Raw genomic sequence first — 17507 nt, 5'->3', positions numbered from 1 at the left:
GGGAGCCCTGGGGGCAGGGGAAAGGGTTGTCTGTTTGCAGAGCTAAATCGCTTGGCAGCCGTTCTCAGCAACACCTGTACCTACGTGCGGGCCCGGTTGCCCTCTCCAGCTTGCTGTCGCTGAGCAAATGTTTTCATGTCTCCAGTGCAAACAAAATGCAGCCCCATTTCCCCTCAGGCAGGTGTTCCCAGACGTCCCTCTCACAGAACAGCCAGGCCAGCCACAGGCCTGGGTCTAGCACCGTGTCCCTAATGGGGCGGAGGTAGCAGCCCTTTCAGTGAGTGCATTGTCCCACATCCAGCCCCGCTCACCCACAGTGTCCCCGGGAAGCCATTGCCTTTGCAGCCCAAAGCACACAGACTGGGCACCCCCAGCACAGGTTCACCATCCTTCCCCCCCCACGCCACAGCTTCTGCCAGCCTGCTTTGCCCTCCCCTAGCCCCTTGCTGCTGGCTCAGTTTCCAGCCAGTTCCTGGCGCCGAGGGGAATGGGCCCGGGTTCCGGCCTGTGCCGTCGTTACCAGACTGTGCGTGGCTTAAAGGGACTGCGAGTCAATTTCGGTGGGTGCAGTGGGACCCCAGCTAGAGCGGGTTCCTAGTGCCCTGCCACACGGGGTGGGTGGAAGGGGTGCCCCGGTGGGCTGATCTGCCCCTGCTCGCTCCTGGTGAGGCAGTCCTGCCATGGGACATTTGTCCGAAGGCCGTGCTCCATTTAAAATGGTCCGTTGAGTGAGGTGGAAAGTGTGGGCAGCTGACAGGTGTCGGAGCACTGATCTGGGCCCCTAGCCTCTGGGGACAGGTGGTGGGCAGAGGAGAGAGCACAGCATAATTATGGCGGATAGAAAGGAGGGTGGTAACTAGGAATGGGGAAAACTCACGCAGGTCAGCGCTAACCAATTGAACAATCGTTGGCACCCACAACCATCTCTTCTCGGTAACCTGCACCCATGGTGTTACTAATGGGTGAAGCTGAGCCCCCGATGAAAGGAGATGGGTATCATTGTCCCTATTTTACAGTTGAGGAAATTGAGGCAGGGAGGCACAGTCACACAATGAGTTGGGGGCAGAGAACCCAGGACTTATAGTTACCAGCCCCCTGCACTGTACGCTAGACCAGGCCAGGTCAAGTGTCATGGGAGTTTCAATTAAAACAGAGCTTTTCTTATCTAAACAGGGAGTTGGGGTCGTGGCATGCCCCATCTCCTGCCCCCCAATGACCTTACACAGCCAGACACCCTATGTACTGTGCGATACACTGTATTTATTTGTTGCACCCTAGTGGGAATGGCCTCAGACTAATGAGACAGAGTGTAAATTGCTCTGTCCCAGACTCCAGTCTCAGCTTTCAGACTGGGCTGGCCCTTGCTCAGATCTCGAATAGCTGCCAGGCATCTGTTACGGTGTCAGCTTCAGACGTGATTGGCACAGGGCCCGCAGTTCGCCTTCCCTCCTCGGTTTAATTGCCAGGACAGCGAGTGAGTGGGAGCTGCTTCCTGGGAACCCGGCCTTTTGTTTTCCGGCCGTGCCGAAGGCGGAGCGGTTCCTCTGCCACAGGGTCCGTGTGGCAGGGGGGTGACTCTCCTTTCCCCCTTCCTGCCAGTGCCCCATTGCCCGGGAGCCAAGTGCAGGCGACGTGAGGGCGGCAGCTTTCTGGGAGCACGGGCACGAGCAGATTGTGTTCAGGCAGCCGCCACGTGGCTCTGCCCACTCCCTGTTGCGCGGCTGGTGCGGCTTTCCCTTCGGTGGGGCGGAAAGCCCCAGGTGGGATCTCCGTTCAACCCTAGGGGCCATACCCTGGTCTTGGGGGTGCCTGTTGGATGGCCCGTGCCCCACAGCCAGAATGAGGTGGGGCTCTGGCCTGGTCCTCCCTTCCCTCAGACTAGTTTGCAGTGCAGGACCCCCTTTCGATGGGGTCAGAGGCCATCCTCCTCCAGCGCCCCAGGGGCTCCCTCAGGGAGCTGTGCGCTGACCCCTTCTGGGGGCTGCCCGGGCAAGGGTCTCGGCACCCCTTGGAGTAATTAGCACAGGACGCCTCTGGGAATAGGCTGAGATTGTTCCCACCATGAAGGGGAGATCGAGTGGTGTGGGGAGTCTGCAGCAGGGCTGGGGATGGATCCCAGGGGCCACATTCACCCTGTCAGGGGCGTTACCTTTCCTTCCCACTGTCCTGGCTTCTTGTCCCATGCCCTCGCCCTGGCACCTGGTAACTCTGGGTGGGGCCCAGGTCGGCAGGCCATGCTCTTGTCCAGCTCTGGCTGCAGTGGCTAGAGGCTAGATTGGCTTGTACTTGGCTGGTGATCTCTCTGGGGCAGGGACCAGCTGGCTTTGTGCAGCACCTGGCGCCACGGGGCCCGGCCCAGGATTTGGGCTCCTTGGTGCTAGCATGATATGTACAGAGGAAGGTGGTTGCTGAGGTCCCTGATTCCCAGCAACTTGCATCTCCCCCGGGTGAAAGTCTCTTCCTTAAGTGCTGGCCTGCTGGGATGGGAACCGGTGGCTGTGTCTCCTCTCCCCTGGCCCTGATGGCTGTGGGGCTCAGGCTTCCCCGCCCCACTAACCGCCCCGTCTCCTCTCTCAGTGAGATCAGGCTGTCTGTCATTGCCACTGTGGCGGCCAGGCTGATTGACGAGGTGCTGGAGGACCTGACGATCGCTCAGTGCAAGCTGGTGAGTGGCCTGTGTTTTGTTCTCGCCTCCCTCCGTGGCTCTGCCTGGAAGAGACGTGCCAGCCTGAGCCCATGGCCTCGCCCATCTGCTCCTCGCACCGGCTGCCGCACGGAGGGCCCAGTCCTCAGCTTTGCCTGCTCAGGATGGGGCTGAAGCCTGCCTTTCCTGGCACGGGGAAGCTGAGTGCTGGGGTCCCAGGCAGCTGCCGGGACAAGTGCCCGCAGCAACGCCAGCCTTCCGAAGGGGTCAAGGGTAGAGAAGCGGCACAGCGTGGTCTGCGCAGGGTGAGGAACGTCCCCTCCGGCCTGCACTCCCCAGCAGGCCCCAGAGGCACTGGGCCTGCCTCTGAGCTGGTCTGCCCCATGGCTCAGTCACCACCCCACCCCGCTCCTCACCAAGGGCTTGGACTTAAAGCGACAATTATCCCCTGTGCCCAGGCCGTGGCCTCGAGCGTTCCCAGTCTAGAGACAGGGGAGCAGCTGTTTTGCCCATCTTCCACCTGCGGCTTTTCTCCTGGGTCAGCTTCTCCCCCAGGCATTGCCTCCCTCCCCAGAAGAGCCCCTGTGTTGGTTGCCCTCCCCTTGCTATGGCAGCAGCTGGAAGTAACCCCAGCTGTGGGGGGAATTCTAGTTAGGCTGTGAGGGGGACACTTTGGTGGGCTAGTTAATTGGTGCAAAAACTTGCTGTCCATAGAAATCTGGATTGCAAATGAGTGGCACTCAGAAGGGGCAGGGCATTGTTATACATGCAGTGTGCCCTAGCGTGCTTCAGCAGAGGGAATAATTGAAGCTCTGCCTAATGATTTCAGGCAGAAAGTCTCCCCAAGCAGAATCAGGATCTTCACTTGCTACAGACAGAAAACATCGAGGAGTCTGATTTTCTGCTAAAGAAGAGCAGGGATCTGCTGGGCACTGCTGAGTCAAGCTTTGCAGCTGAGGAGGTATGGCTAGGTTTCCTTCTCACCCCTTCAGGCCGCTGTGCAGACTGACACCGTGGCGTAAAGCCATTAAGTCAAGATTTCCATGGAAGGAGATTTTCAGCCTTGTCCCGGAGCTCTGCGTGATGTTTCTTATGCGTCAGGGCTGTTGATCTGGCCAGATGAAGACACCTAAAACAACCGCCATCATCATCGCTGTTAGATTTGGGTGGTTTGCTGGGAGTGTCTGGGGTTTTATAGCCTTCCTGGCTCCGGATTGATTGTCACAGGTTGGCTTCCATGCAGTTACATGCAAAATGACCTGCATTTGCTGCAGGGGGCTTTTGATGCAGGCGTTAGCACCAGAAATGGCCTCTGAGAAATTGCCATGTAGTCCACAGATGCAGCAGGGAGAATTGTTTTCAGCCACCAGGTGCCTGCAAGGGCTCTGCTGGGGGTCTCCGTAAATACGTTGTACTGACAAGACCCAGTGTCAGGTGTGACACAGTCCCCATCCTGTCGGCCTGCGGAGTACACCTTGGGTCCTAACGTGTAGCTAACTCTGCACTCGGAGCCAATATTAAAATGCAAATGTATCAGCCCCAAAGCCTGGAATGCAGTTGCCAGATTTTGTTTGTGATCGTGTGTTTTGCCATCTTGACTCACTCCAGGTCTGGTTCTCCTAAAGCAGTGGTTCTTCACCTTTCCAGGAGTCTGATTTGTCCTGTGTACCCCAAGTTTCACCTCACTTAAAAACGACTTACTTACAAAATTAGATGTAAAAATACAAAAGTGGCACAGCGCACCATGACTGAAAAACGGCTGACTTTCTCACTGTGTCTGTATGAGATTTTAGTTTGTACTGACTCCGCGAGTGCTTTTTCTGTAGCCTGTTGGAAAATTAGGCAAATATCTAGATGAGTGGATGTACCCCGGGGAAGACCCTCTGCATACCCCCAAAGGCACACGTACCCCTGGTTGAAGACCACTGCCCTAGAGGATGGTGAATGGAATCGCACTCTCCTTGTAATTAGTCTTGCGTATGTTTTGCACAGCACTGCCCACTGAAAAGCAGCATCTCTCCCTCTCTCTGCAGTATAAGATGGCTCTGAGGAGAAAAAACAAGCACTTCCGGAGCATCCGGCCCACGCCTGCCATGAGAAGTAAGACCAATGCATAGACGTTCTTTGCTTACATGCTGTGTGTCACTGTGAGTCAGCGGAGGCTCTGGGATCTACAGGGTTGGTTATAGATGGTGGGCCATGGTGGCATCACAGAAGATATCCAGGTGCCCTTTGTGAGTTCCTGGTAGTGCAAGCGTCAGACTACTTAAATTTGGGAGGGCGGGTAGAGAGAGGGACCACAGAACCCAGAACCTAACGGAGGACAGGGGACAAACTCTGGGCAAAGAGGGACGGGTGCAGGTCAGATGGTCAGAATACAGGAACACTGAGCAGAGAAGCATGGAGAAGGTCCATGTCCTGAGAAGGAGTCCAAGGGGGCAGTGAACATTGCCCAGAGGAACTCTGCCAGGATATGCATACAGACACAGGAGATGGAGGAAAGGTCCCAACCCCCAGCCAGCTGCAGAGCAGCCCTAGGGTGACGGTGACAGCGTCTTTCAATCCAATGAGGTTAGGGGGATGGGCCTGAGATGGCAGGTTTGTTTCTCATGGGCAGCCAAATAGATATGGGATGGGACTGACTTTTCCTGCCTAGCATGGTCTGGTTGGCACCGAAGGGAAAGTCATTCCATTGCCCAGCCCCTCATCCAGACACAGGCTGCTTCTCCATTGAAGGACTTTATGGTCACTTGCCACTTCTGGGTCTAAGCTGCTCCAGTAGAAGTCATAGAATCATAGAAGATGAGGGTTGGAAGGGAGCTCAGGAGGTATCTAGTCCAACCCCCTGCTCAATGCAGGACCAACCCCGACGAAATCATCCCAGCCAGGGCTGTGTCAAGCCAGGCTTTGAAAACCTCTAAGGATGGAGATTTCACCACCTCCCTAGGTAACCCATTCCAGTGCTTCACCACGCTCCTAGTGAAAAACTTTTTCCTAATGTCCAACCTAGACCTCCCCCACTGCAACTTGAGACCATTGCTCCTTGTTCTGTCATCTGCCACCACTGAGAACAGCCTAGCTCCATCCTCCCAGGAACCCCTTTTCAGGTAGTTAAAGGCTGTTATCAAATCCCCCCCTCATTCTTCTCTTTTGCAGACTAAACAAGCCTAGTTCCCTCAGCCTCTCCTCATAAGTCTTGTGCTCCAGCCCCTAATCATTTTTGTTGCCCTCCGCTGGACTCTCTCCAACTTGTCCACATCCTTTTTGTAGTGGGGGGGCCCAAAACTGGACACATTACTCCAAATGCAGCCTCATCAATGCCAAATAGAGGGGAATAAGCACTTCCCTCGATCTGCTGGCAATGCTTCTACTAATGTAGCCCAATATGCTATTAGCCTTCTTGGCAACCAGGGCACACTGCTGACTCATATCCAGCTTCTTGTTCGCTGTAACCCCCAGGTCCTTTTCTGCAGAACTGCTGCCTAGCCTGTCGGTCCCCAGTCTATAGCTGTGCATGGGATCATTCCATCCTAAGTGCAGGACTCTGCACTTGTCCTTGTTGAACCTCATCAGATTTCTTTTGGCCCAATCCTCCAGTTTGTTTAAGTCACTCTGTATCCTATCCCTACCTTGCAGGGTATCTACCACTCCCCCCAGCTTAGTGTCGTCCGCAAACTTGCTGAGGGTGCAATCTACCCTATCCTCTAGATCATTAATGATGATGTTGAACAAAACTGGCCCCAGGACCAACCCCTGGGGCACTCTGCTTGATACCGGCTGCCAACTAGACATCGACCCATTGATCATTATCTGTTGGGCCTGACTATCTGGCTTTCTTTCTATCAACTTTATAGTTCCTTCATCCAACCCATACTTCTGTAACTTGCTGATAAGAATGCTGTGGGAGACTGTATCAAAAGCTTTGCTAAAGTCAAGGTATATCACCTCCACTGCTTTCCCCACATCCACAGAACCAGTCATCTCATCACAGAAGGCAATCAGGTTGGCCAGGCATGACTTGCCCTTGGTGAATCCAGGTTGACTGCTCCTGATCACCTTCCTCTCTTCCAAGTGCCTCAAAATGGATTCCTTGAGGACCTGCTCCGTGATTTTTCCAGGGACTGAAGTGAGGCTGAGCCGTCTGTAGTTCCCTGGATCCTCCTTCTTCCCTTTTTCAAAGATGGGCACTATATTTGCCTTTTTCCAATCATCTGGGACCTCTCCCGATTGCCACAAGTTTTCAAAGATAATGGCCAATGGCTCTGCAATCACATCAGCCAGCTCCCTCAGCACAATAAGGTTTCTTTAAAATACAGCCAGCTCTCCTGGGCTCCTTTCCCCTCATATTAGCTTCCCATTTGATTGTAAAACTCCCATTGACTTCAGTCGGAGCAGCGCTAGGCCCTCTGCCCTGGCCCTCTTGGGGCTTTGCCATTACTAGTTTCATGGACAGCCTCAGAGCAGATGTAGCTTTTGAGTCACAAGCGGACAAAGTGCCCAGCTGGGGACATCCCGGGCCTGGGCATTTCTTCCATGTCAGTTCCTGGATACACCTTGCAACAAGTCACCCGAGTGGCATCGGAATTACCCATGCATCTGTCAGCACCGTGGGGAGCTGCGGTCAGAAGCAGATCTGGGATTTGAAACTTGCCTTTCCCCCAGAGAGCTAAACTCCATATTTCTTGTGCAATGGCGTGAACCTGGGATCTCTCTTTGATGGGAACGAACCCAGCAGAGCTACCGATCATGGCTGTGCTTCCATGACTGACAGACAGACGTCGCATTGCATGAACAGATTTGTCTGCATCGTCCCCAACGTCTCCCTCCTTCTCTAGTGGCTTTCGCACCTTGTGGTCACATCCCCTTATTTTATCATGCTTTAGCTTCCAGATCAGCAGCTGGCTTGGTGCCGGGCTGGTATCAGTGCCCATGTGGGGTCACGCTGACTGAGCTTTGTCTCATGGCCCAGTTGGTCCACCTTCCCCAGGCTCTGAGGCAGGGTTTTAAGCTCCCCTTGAGTTGATGGGGAGATATAGGAGGATGTAGAGGCCCCTTGCTTAGCATAACCTCTCTGAGCCAGCAATTGGAGCTGTTGTAACCATTGGTAAAATTTGCACGGAGATGAAACACCTCCTTTCTCAAGAGGCCCCAGGCTGGCCCCATTAATAACCATGTAAAAATGTGCACAAGCTGTTTCCAGTTCTCCCTGTGTGACGCCGTTGTGACTCATGGATCTTCTCACAGGTGAGGAGACAGACTTGCCATTGCAGACCGCGAAAGCCCCAGATGAATGCAGGGCTTGGGGGGAATCTTAAAATTGTTACTAGGGCTTTGTCCTAAAGGGCGAGCATTTACCACTGGCTGGGACTGTTGAAATCAGCTTTAATTTGATGGTGGACAATTGCAGGGAGATATTGCTACATCCCTGCTCTGAGGGGAAGGCCAGACTGGTGCTCTGTATGAATCAGGGGGATGAGCAGTGACACCAGGGCACAGGATGTCTGGCCTGGCCTCATCTCAAAGGAGGCCAGGCTGTAGATGGTGTGGGCCGGGGTGGCCAGAGTGTGGCCCTGAGCCACCTGCACCCTCATTCGCCTTGAATGCAGAGGGAAGACCTGTGGAGACTGCGCCTCCCAACATGCAATGAGCCGAGTGGGTGGTTAGGGGTGACCAAACCAGTTGGCGTAAAGTAAGAACTCACATAAATCTTTGCTTCTGCCATGCACCAAACCTGGCCTAGATCATCCAGCAGCTGGTAGGGAGGGTCCCAAACAGGGCGACCAGTGAAAAATAGGGGCAGGGGAATAACAGGCACTTCTGTAAGACAAAGTCCCGAATATCGGGATTGTCCCTAGAAAATCGAGATCTCTGGTCAGCCTTGTTCCAAACCGGAGACCCGTGCCAGCAGCTCCCACTTACCCTTGCATTGGCGTGGCAACAGGGGTCTGATGGCTTTGTTGAGAACGTTTCTCATCACAGATGGATCTGTCCTGTCTCCAGCCAGGGGCCAAATTCCAACCTGGCTGAACTGAGCACAATCCCTGTGGAGGTGACCCAGGCCGCATACGGGGGCTGACGTTACCCAGCAGGTGTGGTGGTGAAGCTGCTGAGATGCATGGCTTTGGTGTTTGATGCAGGTGCAAAAGGAGTGTCAGTGACACGCAGAAGGGCAAGGAGGGAGGGGTGCAGGGCAAGCTGCTGCCAGGAGAGCAGAAGACACAGAAGCCTTCGCTCACACACTGGGTTACGTGAAACGCTGTAGGCTGACGATCTGCTCCCTCCCTTAAGGTCTGGCTACGCAGCAGCGGCAGGTGTCATTGTAGCATGTGTCGCCAGACCGAGCTAGCTGTGACTGTGCCAACTTACTAATAATAGCCGTGTGGCCATGCTGGCACAGGCTGGCTGCTTTTGTACGTATTTGTGGGGCTAGATTGTGACATTGTCTAGGCTGCTGTGGCTACACTTCTTTTTCATCAAGCTGTCTTGATCAAAGCTAGGTTGGGTACGTCTCCAGTCACCCCTCTGCCTGCAGCGCCGAGAGATCACAGGTTGCCAGGAACAGGCAGGAAATTTGTAGCAGGTTGGCCCCAGGTGAGATTGGCACAGAACCTGGCCGGCTGGAAAAACGGATTTGCCTAAATGGAAGCTTTCAACAGGGAAAATAGCCTGTATGAATAGCCTTATGCAAAAACTGTGCATCCAGGCTATCTGCTGCACGGTGTAACAGGAGCAAACCCCCCTCCAGGAGCTCCTAGATAGCTAGAGGGAGGAAAGACTGTCCTGGCCTGGCCCCACCGTGAAAATCTGGCATGTTTCTTTGCAGTTACAGGCAGATCTGACCGCGCCAGGACTGAAAACATCCGGGCTTGAGCTGCATGCATCCCGCTCCAAGAAGTGGAGTTGCCTGTGTGTGAGGGGCTCTCTGCAGCCTACCCAGCAGGCTGCGGTGTGCATCCTTCGGGATCCTGACACCCCTATCTGTGCCAACCCCACCCTCAGTTATTTGTGACCTGCCCTTGCCCACAGATCAGCTGCCATCATTTATGCTGCCCACGGGGTGGAATAAACTAGCCAACAGAGAGGATGGGTGCATGTGAATTTCACACACCTCTTTGTGAATTCAGGGGGTTTCACTACAAAATCCAGCCACTGGGAATATGCCCTGGGCCTGGGATCATTCCTGGATATACCCACTGCGTGCATGGCCCTCTGTCTTTTGAGGCAGCTGTGAAATGGCTGTGGTTCTTTGTTTCATGGCGACACAAGAATAAATCCAGTCTTGTTGCTCAGTTGGCTGTTTCCTAAGCTCTTGTGTGTGAGCAAACCTAATGGAGATGGCTCTCAAAACTGTCAGAGAAGGAGGCAGCAACTGACCGCATTTGGCCTGCCTTCCCCTTCCCTGCAAGCTGCGGCGTGCCTCAGGGCATGTGCTCGCAAGCCAGCCTCCTGGAGACAGTATCACTGGCGGATGCCGTAGTGTTGGCTGCAGTCCACCCTGCAGTTCTGTCACATTATCCGTCGGGAAGCTAGGCGTTCGGCGGAAGCTGCGTTGGACGTCTCAGCCTTCATTGGAGGAGAGCATGGCTCTGAGTCTGGGTATGGAGGGAAGAGCTTGCCGTAGAACACCCAGTCCCGTGACAGTGTTACAGGCCCCGAGACGGGAGAGATCGTTGACCATCGGGCCCCTGAATAGGCCGCAGTGCACGGTGAGGAAAACCTCCCACAGCCAACAGCAGCTGTAATACAAATAAAAGCAGCCAGGATGCCGCCGAGACCCTGCTGCTCCAATAACAGGCACAGACTTTCCCACCTGCTCTCAGCCGCACGGCATCTGCTGCTTCTTGTTTTACCTTTCCGTGCAAAAATAGCAACAGCACCTGGATTTCCACTGGGCTTTTTGCCTGGGTCTCAGTGGCAACACACTCACGCCGCGAGTTAAAGCAGAGTGCTTGTTCCCACAGTGGTGTCGGGGCATTTGCTTGTCAGATTTCCAAGACTTCTGCTCATGGCTTTTTCCAGAAACCTTTTGTTACTTTGGGCTGGGAGAGGAAAACGCTGCAAAGGACCAGATCGTCCCAGACCCACTAGCATCAGTCTCACAGCCACGGTCCATATCCAGCCCTTGCCAGCTGGCTAACAAGCTTCCTTGCACTCAGCGTGGGCTAGCCCCTTCTGCTCCAGAGTGGGGAGGAGAGGTTGGCTGCCATGTCAGCTTGTCAACTCCTGGGGGCCATCTGCTGAAATTGGGCGGCATAGCCGTACCGTGTTCCGTGCACGTGGGGTCTGTGTGTCACCATGACCAGCTAGAGGACAGCAGTCATTGGGGAGGGGGGGACCTGGGATGTTAAAGGAGGAAATAGAGGATGCTTGGTCCTGTGAGCTCCACGAGTCCCATGAACATACACCTGCCAGTCATAAGCAATGTAAGAATGGCCGTGCTGGGTCAGACCAATGGTCCATCCAGCCCTGTATCCTGGCTTCTGATGCCGGGTCCTTCCTGGGGAAGGAACAGAACATGGCAATTATCCAATGATCCAGCCCCTGTTGTTTTAAGCCTGCTGCCTGTTAATTTCAGTGGGTGACCCCTGGTTCGTGTGTTGCGTGAAGGGTTAAATAACACCTCCTGATTCACTTTCTCCACACCTGTCATGATTTTATAGATCTCAGTCATAGCCCCTCTTAGGTGTCTCTTTTCCAAGATTAACACGCCCAAGTCTTTTTAATCTCTCCTCGTATGGGAGCTGTTCCGTACCCTCAATCAGTTTTGTTGCCCTTCTCTGTACCTTTTCTAATTCTAATACAGCTTTTCTGAGATGAGGCAACCAGATCTGCATGCAGTATTCAAGGTGTGGGCGTACCATGGATTTACATAGTGGTGTTATGATATTTATTGTCTTATTATCTATCCCTTTCCTAATAGTTCCTGACATTGGGTGAGCTTTTTTGATTGCTGCTGCACATGGAGTGGATGTTTTCAGAGAACTAGCCACAATGACTTCAAGATCTCTGTCTCGAGGGGTAACAGCTAATTTAGACCCCCATCATTTTGTATGGACAGCTGGGATTGTGTTTTCCAATGTGCATTCCTTTGCATTTATCAACATTGAATTTCCTCTGCCATTTTGTTGCCCACTCACCCTGTTTTGTGAGCTTCCTTTTGTAACTCTTCGCAGTCTGCTTTGGACTTTCTATCTTGAGTAATTTTGTATCACCTGCAAACTTTCACCTGGCTGTTTCCCCCTTTTTCCAGATCATTTATGAATATGTTGAACAGCCATGGTCCCAGTACAGATCTCTGGGAGACTCCAGTATTTACCCCTCACCAGTCTGAAAATGGACCATTTATTGCTACCCTTTGTTTCCTATCTTTTAACCAGGTACTGATCCATGAGAGGACCTTCCCTCTGATCCCAGCCCACTGCCAAAATCCATTGCTTCACATTTCTTAGCCTCCAGGGGCTCTTTGTACCTGATCTATGCCCCACGGGGGCTGCAGCTTCCGGCAGGGCAAGGTGCCACATCAGTAACCTAGCGCCACTCAACAGCAGACTATTCCCACTGGGGACCCCCATCTCACACTCAGTCTCCACCGACGCTGGGCACCTGAGCTGGCCGTCCGATGCAGCTGGCTGGTCTGCGGTGCCTGCTGGAGACCTACCGCAGGAGGTCTGCAGAACTAGCTCTCAGCACTGCTCATTTGGGAATGGGCCTGGGGGCACCAGCAGCAGACAATTTGGAGGGAGTCCGGCCATGCTCTTGCTCCCCTGCTCCTGGAACCCGGGCTCTCTCTCCCTCCCTCCCAGCTGGCAAGGAAGAGACTGACTTACGAAAGTGAACACCATTGAGCCCAGCGATCAAACACCCTGCCTGCTAGCAGGCACCCCTTCTGGCGGGGCCATCCCCAGAAGCCTGGCTGTGGCTGGGATTTCTGATCCACCACAGCACGGTGCCAATCGCACACGCGCCGCCAGTTGGTCAGCGTTAGCTCGCATGTAGCGACATGGGCCGTGCTGGAGACGGCTGAGCGACGTGGCCAATTCAGGAGAGATCTTAGCTGCGCCGCGTTCCCCTTTCTGAGGTCTGGCTGTGACCACATGTGAGCAGGGTGGGTAGAGTGCAGTGCTCCAGGAGAGTCACTTTTCCGGTGTGGACTTAGGTTTTGCCCTGGTGGCTCCAATGGCAGGAGCACGGGTAAAGATTCACTCCTGGGTCTCTGGCCCCGGCTGCCAAAGGGCTGTGCTGACCGTACTCACTCTCAGCCACAGAGCTTCCTTAGCAGCAGCGTAACGTTGCATCTGATCCAGGCAAAGACCTTCCCTCATACCCCAGCCCAGTGCCAGAATCCATCGCTGCACATCTCCTAGCCCCCAGGGGCTCTTTGTGCATGATCTATGCACCACGTCCGGCGTGGCTAGGTGGCCACCAGGGCTGAGAGAAGGTTCTTCCCACCTGGAGCATTCTGAGTGTCGCATCAGCCATTCACTGTGAGTTCAGCCCCTTCATGAGGCAAATTCCTCTGCAGCACAGACCGGGCGCTCTGGCAGGGAGGTGTGACGACAAATCTGCCCCTCTACGGTGGGCACCAATTTCAGCTGCCCCCCGAGGGACCTCTGCTGGAATGTGATTAATCTCTATTATAGTGTGCACTGTTTCAGGTTAATACGGTATCAAAGATCAAATTATTGTTGATTGAGTTTCCCATAGCACTTGGGAGCCCTAGCCCTGAACCAGGGCCCCATTGCTCCAGGCAATGTACAGATGCGGAACAAGGAGCCAGCTCCTGCCCCAAGAGCTCGGGTGTAACACATGAGCCTGTTTACACGAGCTTATTGAAATGGAATGCATCACGTTTGTTCTCGGTCCAGGATAGGCCTGTATTTTCTGTTTAAAATTGGCTGCAGGAAGCACATGCTGGCTGGCGAAGGTGGGCGCTCTTTGAATTGATTCTTGCTAGGTTTGTCCACTTCAAAGTTAAAAGGAGAGCAGAGATTTCCCCCCTGACAGCTCTTCAGCTGCCCGTCCCCAGGGCGGGAGCCAGCCCTGACTGGTGCCCTATTGACACACACAAAAGGCTGCCTGGGTGCTGCCAGCTCTCTGGGCACAGAGCTCCCCGCAATCCCCAGGGAAGGCTTGGCAGGATCGGGCCCAGAATTAATAGCAAATCAGTTCCCAGAGGCTGATGCACAAGCTGCTCCCGCTGACTGGGGCTTGTGTGCAAACCGTATGGCAAGGTTTATTTTTTTCCTGGGGTGCCGGGAGCATTGGGCATGGCAGCAGTGATCACCAAGTCTCTCTCTGACGTGCTTGTGTAATAATCTTCCCGTGGTAGGAAACCCTGCAGAGGGGCAGCATTTGCCTGTATTGGATTTTCAAAGCTTTTTTTCTTCCCTCACTACCCCCCTCCCCTCCCTCCTCAGGTCTGTCAGAGCTGGATCTTCAGGCAGAGACAGAAGATAACGAGATTGGAACTCACCAGGCTCGGCTGTCAGTCAGCTGTGCCTCTCTGAAGTCACGCCCTGCCTCCACAAAGGATGCTGAGACTGGAAGCAGTTTGCTTCCTTTCCCAGAGCCTGCATCCACACAATTCCTTATGGACCTGCCGACCGAGGGAGTGAAACTGGAGCACTGCACCCGTGCGAGGCCCCGACCCAACCGCAGAAACAAGCAGCCTCCAAGCAAGCGAAATGTAAGACTGATTTTCATTTTTCAATCAGGCCAGGCTTAATTTTGTCACGGGAAAATATCACTAATCAGCATTTATTCCAGCCCTGAAAGATGAAGCATACTGAGCAGCAGCTGTTTTATTATGCTGTCCTCAGCGGGCCTACGGCTGCTGCTGGTTTTCACCTTAGAGGAGGATGTTTATAGCCGTGGGTATGTGGTGCTTTTATATTGCTGGTGGATTGCTAAAATCGCTTCTTCTTTTTCCCCCCACGTCTTTCTTGAGATGCCGCAGAAATGTTGTGGTTGTGACATATGCTGAGAAGCTGCAGTTTGCATGCAGGGGCTTGGCCTATTTGCAGTGTTTGTGTCCGAGTTTATTAATTTGAACCCTTTTTGAATGGCTCGAAAGTCTCTGGTGGGCTGTATTTACCACCTACCGCAGCCTTCAGCAAAACCATGGGACTTGCTTTGACTCTTTGTCACTTGTTTGCGCTGAGGACACACCAGCCTCATTAGAAGGCCTTTAACAGATTGGGAATGAACTGTGTATCTTTTCCACGGTAAAAAAAACCACCTCGCTGACTGGCATAAGGCTCTCGGATACTTCTGACTCATTTGATTAGTTTCAAAAGTGACAGGATCTGCCCCCTTTCTGGCAAGCCATTCATTTATAATGCAGCTTTAGGCCTCAAGGGGAAGGCGGAATAACTGTTGAGTGAGGGCCTAACTTAAGCGAGGGATGGCTGTTCCTGGCAGAGGCGGGCAGTCCTTTAGGCCTGACTGGTGCATCTCAGGGCAGGATGGTTTCAAAAAGCCGAGGAGCGGAGTTTGGTTTCTCGGTCAAGCAATTTCTATGACGGATCGTTGGCTGGCTTCGTTTTCAAAGCATCGGATTCTGTCTCCCTGCAGAATGGACCCCAAGTTTGTCTAGCACACGGAAAGAGCAGCGTGCTCTCAGCCCTTCCCTGGAACAAGTGTCAGGCTGCTGCTCCCTTACGCTGCTGTGGGGGGGCTCAAAACCCACGTATACAGTGAGAGTTGTGGGGGGTGTTGTCCTGTCCTGGGGGCTGGAGTAATAGCCGCTGCCCCTCCAGGCTCCCAGGTTCACGGCCCAATCTCGGCACCCCACTCTGCACTGACCCACTGGAGCTGACGTGGCATCCACCTCCCGGCACGTCAGGGAGCACCTCCTTTGCACAGCCTGCTGTTTGTCAAGGGTGAACTTCAGCCCTGGACTTGCCTGGCGTCAAACCTGGCACTGAGCTGGGCTATGCTGCCACAGGTATGAGGAAAATCCCTGGCTGCGGGCCGGCACCTCGCGTTGGGAGTCGCCCTGAATCGGCCTCTCGTAAACACGCCTGCCTGTCCCTTTCTTTAGGCTTCTCCTGGGGGCCTGGGGGCCGACGAAACCCCAAGGGATGTGTTGGGATTTGATAAGAGAGTTCAGCACCCTGCCGCTGGTTTTACCTCTCTGCAACGTCCAGGTTAGCAGCTGTCTCCCTGATCCGTAGCTTTCTGGCAGCGTGTCTGTACGGTGGACAGGTTGCTTCGCTCCCCTCACTGCTCTGCTCCCTCTCTTTGATTGGTACCCAACAACCACCGGCGAGGCAGGAACCACTGAACTGGATCAATAGCAATAACTCTGGCAGGAAGCAGGGGCTGCATATTTCCAGATGGCGACAGGGTCCAAGATCGAAACACAGTGAAACTGAAGGGAGAATTGCTTTGACTGGAGAAAAACAGTCCCTGCTCCTTATTGGGCCTGAGGCAATGGAAGTCTTGACAGCCTCTTCCCAGAGACACAGCTCACCACGTCAGTGAGAGCAGGATACGTTACAGCCTCCAAAGAGAAAAGGCTCTTCGGGATCTCCTCTTCCTTCCTGCACCACTGAGACAGAGGAACCTCTGGAGACTCCCATGCCAGACCAGACTTTGCTGGGTTTGTGCACAGCATCACTGTGCTTCCAGGACTTGCCATAGGGGTGCTGCTGCCTGTAACGGGGGCTTGCCTCTGGAGGGCGGGGGCTAGTCAGCCCTGATTACAGAATGAGGCATTCCCACTGTAGATCAGGTAATTCCCAACAAAGGACAGCAGGTGGCGGCACAAAGGGGAATGCCCAGGAAGCTGTGGTAGCATCTGCAGAGAGTGAGGTATGGTTCCTGCAGGGAAGACACTGAGACTAAGGGAGTTGCCCTAGGCAGGGAGGTCGGGGGGAGACCCCTATCAAGTGGGGGAGAGCCTGCAAAGGGCTGGGAAGCAGAAGAGAAACCTTGGGTTGTATGGCCTTAGGAATAGACTTTGTTTGAGGATTGGAGGGTTTTGATGGTGTTTTTTTACATTAATAAACCTAGTCTGCATGGAGGGGGATTTTTACCCAAGAAAAAACATCCCGACGGGCAGTTTTATTTGAAAAGTCCAAGAGGGGAAACTGAGGCAGGCTGCCCAGGAGGGCATACATGGGAGGCGGCAGGCCTGCCTCTGCTGCCTCAGTAATTAGCAAGCTATCCTTGCAGTACAGCCAGCCTCCGGGTCTGCACAGCTGTGGAGAGTGTGACGCTGCTCGTCTTGACATATCTTTCTCCACAACAGAGAAAGATTTCCCTCCCATGCTGGCCAGTCTAGTAGTGAAAAGAGGGCATGCGTGCTGCTTCTGCAGACAGACACAGACCCAAAGGATAGGCAGGGCCCATCCTTTGGACTGCAGGGTTTTTTATTCTGATCTGGGCAGGGACCAAATCCTTACATGGCAGAGCATTGCCTGAGAGTTGGGCTGAGGCAGGATCTGATAGATGTGATGTGAAGGAAGATGCTGCACCACTGGATCAGATCTCCAGAGGCATAAATAATGATGGAATGAAAAGCTGGTATGGATTTCAATGCCAGCAAAGAAGGACTAGCCTTGTCAATTGCAAGCCATTGAACCTGTGCACGGGGTCGGATTGGCATGAGAAAAATGCCATATAAAACTACAGCCTTGCTCTGCAGCTGTGTTCATTAACCTCTCCCCTGAGATTAGTAGCATCTCTACATGGTTCCTTCAGCACCTTGGTCTCCTTAGACATGCCTGAACTCTCCAGCCCCAGTTAGCAGAGAAGCACAGCATGCTAAGGACCCCATTGCAGCCCCCATAGCCATTACTTGGGTGCCCCGGGTGGCTGGGATCGAATGAACAGCGTCCTAGTGAGATCCTGGGGGAAG

General features: G+C 53.8%; 1 protein-coding gene across 1 annotated transcript in view; it reads left to right on the top strand.

The window, feature by feature from the left end:
- Positions 1-17507, top strand: part of CARMIL2 (capping protein regulator and myosin 1 linker 2) — a 106336-nt gene that overhangs the window by 65882 nt on the left and 22947 nt on the right. The window contains exons 28-31 of the mRNA XM_067534396.1: positions 2578-2665; positions 3474-3605; positions 4678-4744; positions 14062-14330. Of these exons, the coding sequence (XP_067390497.1) occupies positions 2578-2665; positions 3474-3605; positions 4678-4744; positions 14062-14330 (556 nt within the window). The remainder of the gene's footprint in view (positions 1-2577; positions 2666-3473; positions 3606-4677; positions 4745-14061; positions 14331-17507) is intronic.

Source organism: Emydura macquarii, unplaced genomic scaffold, assembly GCF_026122565.2.
Source record: "Emydura macquarii macquarii isolate MOO-44397 ecotype Brisbane River unplaced genomic scaffold, CSIRO-AGI_Emac_v2 contig_3401, whole genome shotgun sequence".
NCBI lineage: Eukaryota > Metazoa > Chordata > Testudines > Chelidae > Emydura > Emydura macquarii.
This window is presented reverse-complemented; position numbering and strand designations above follow the sequence as displayed.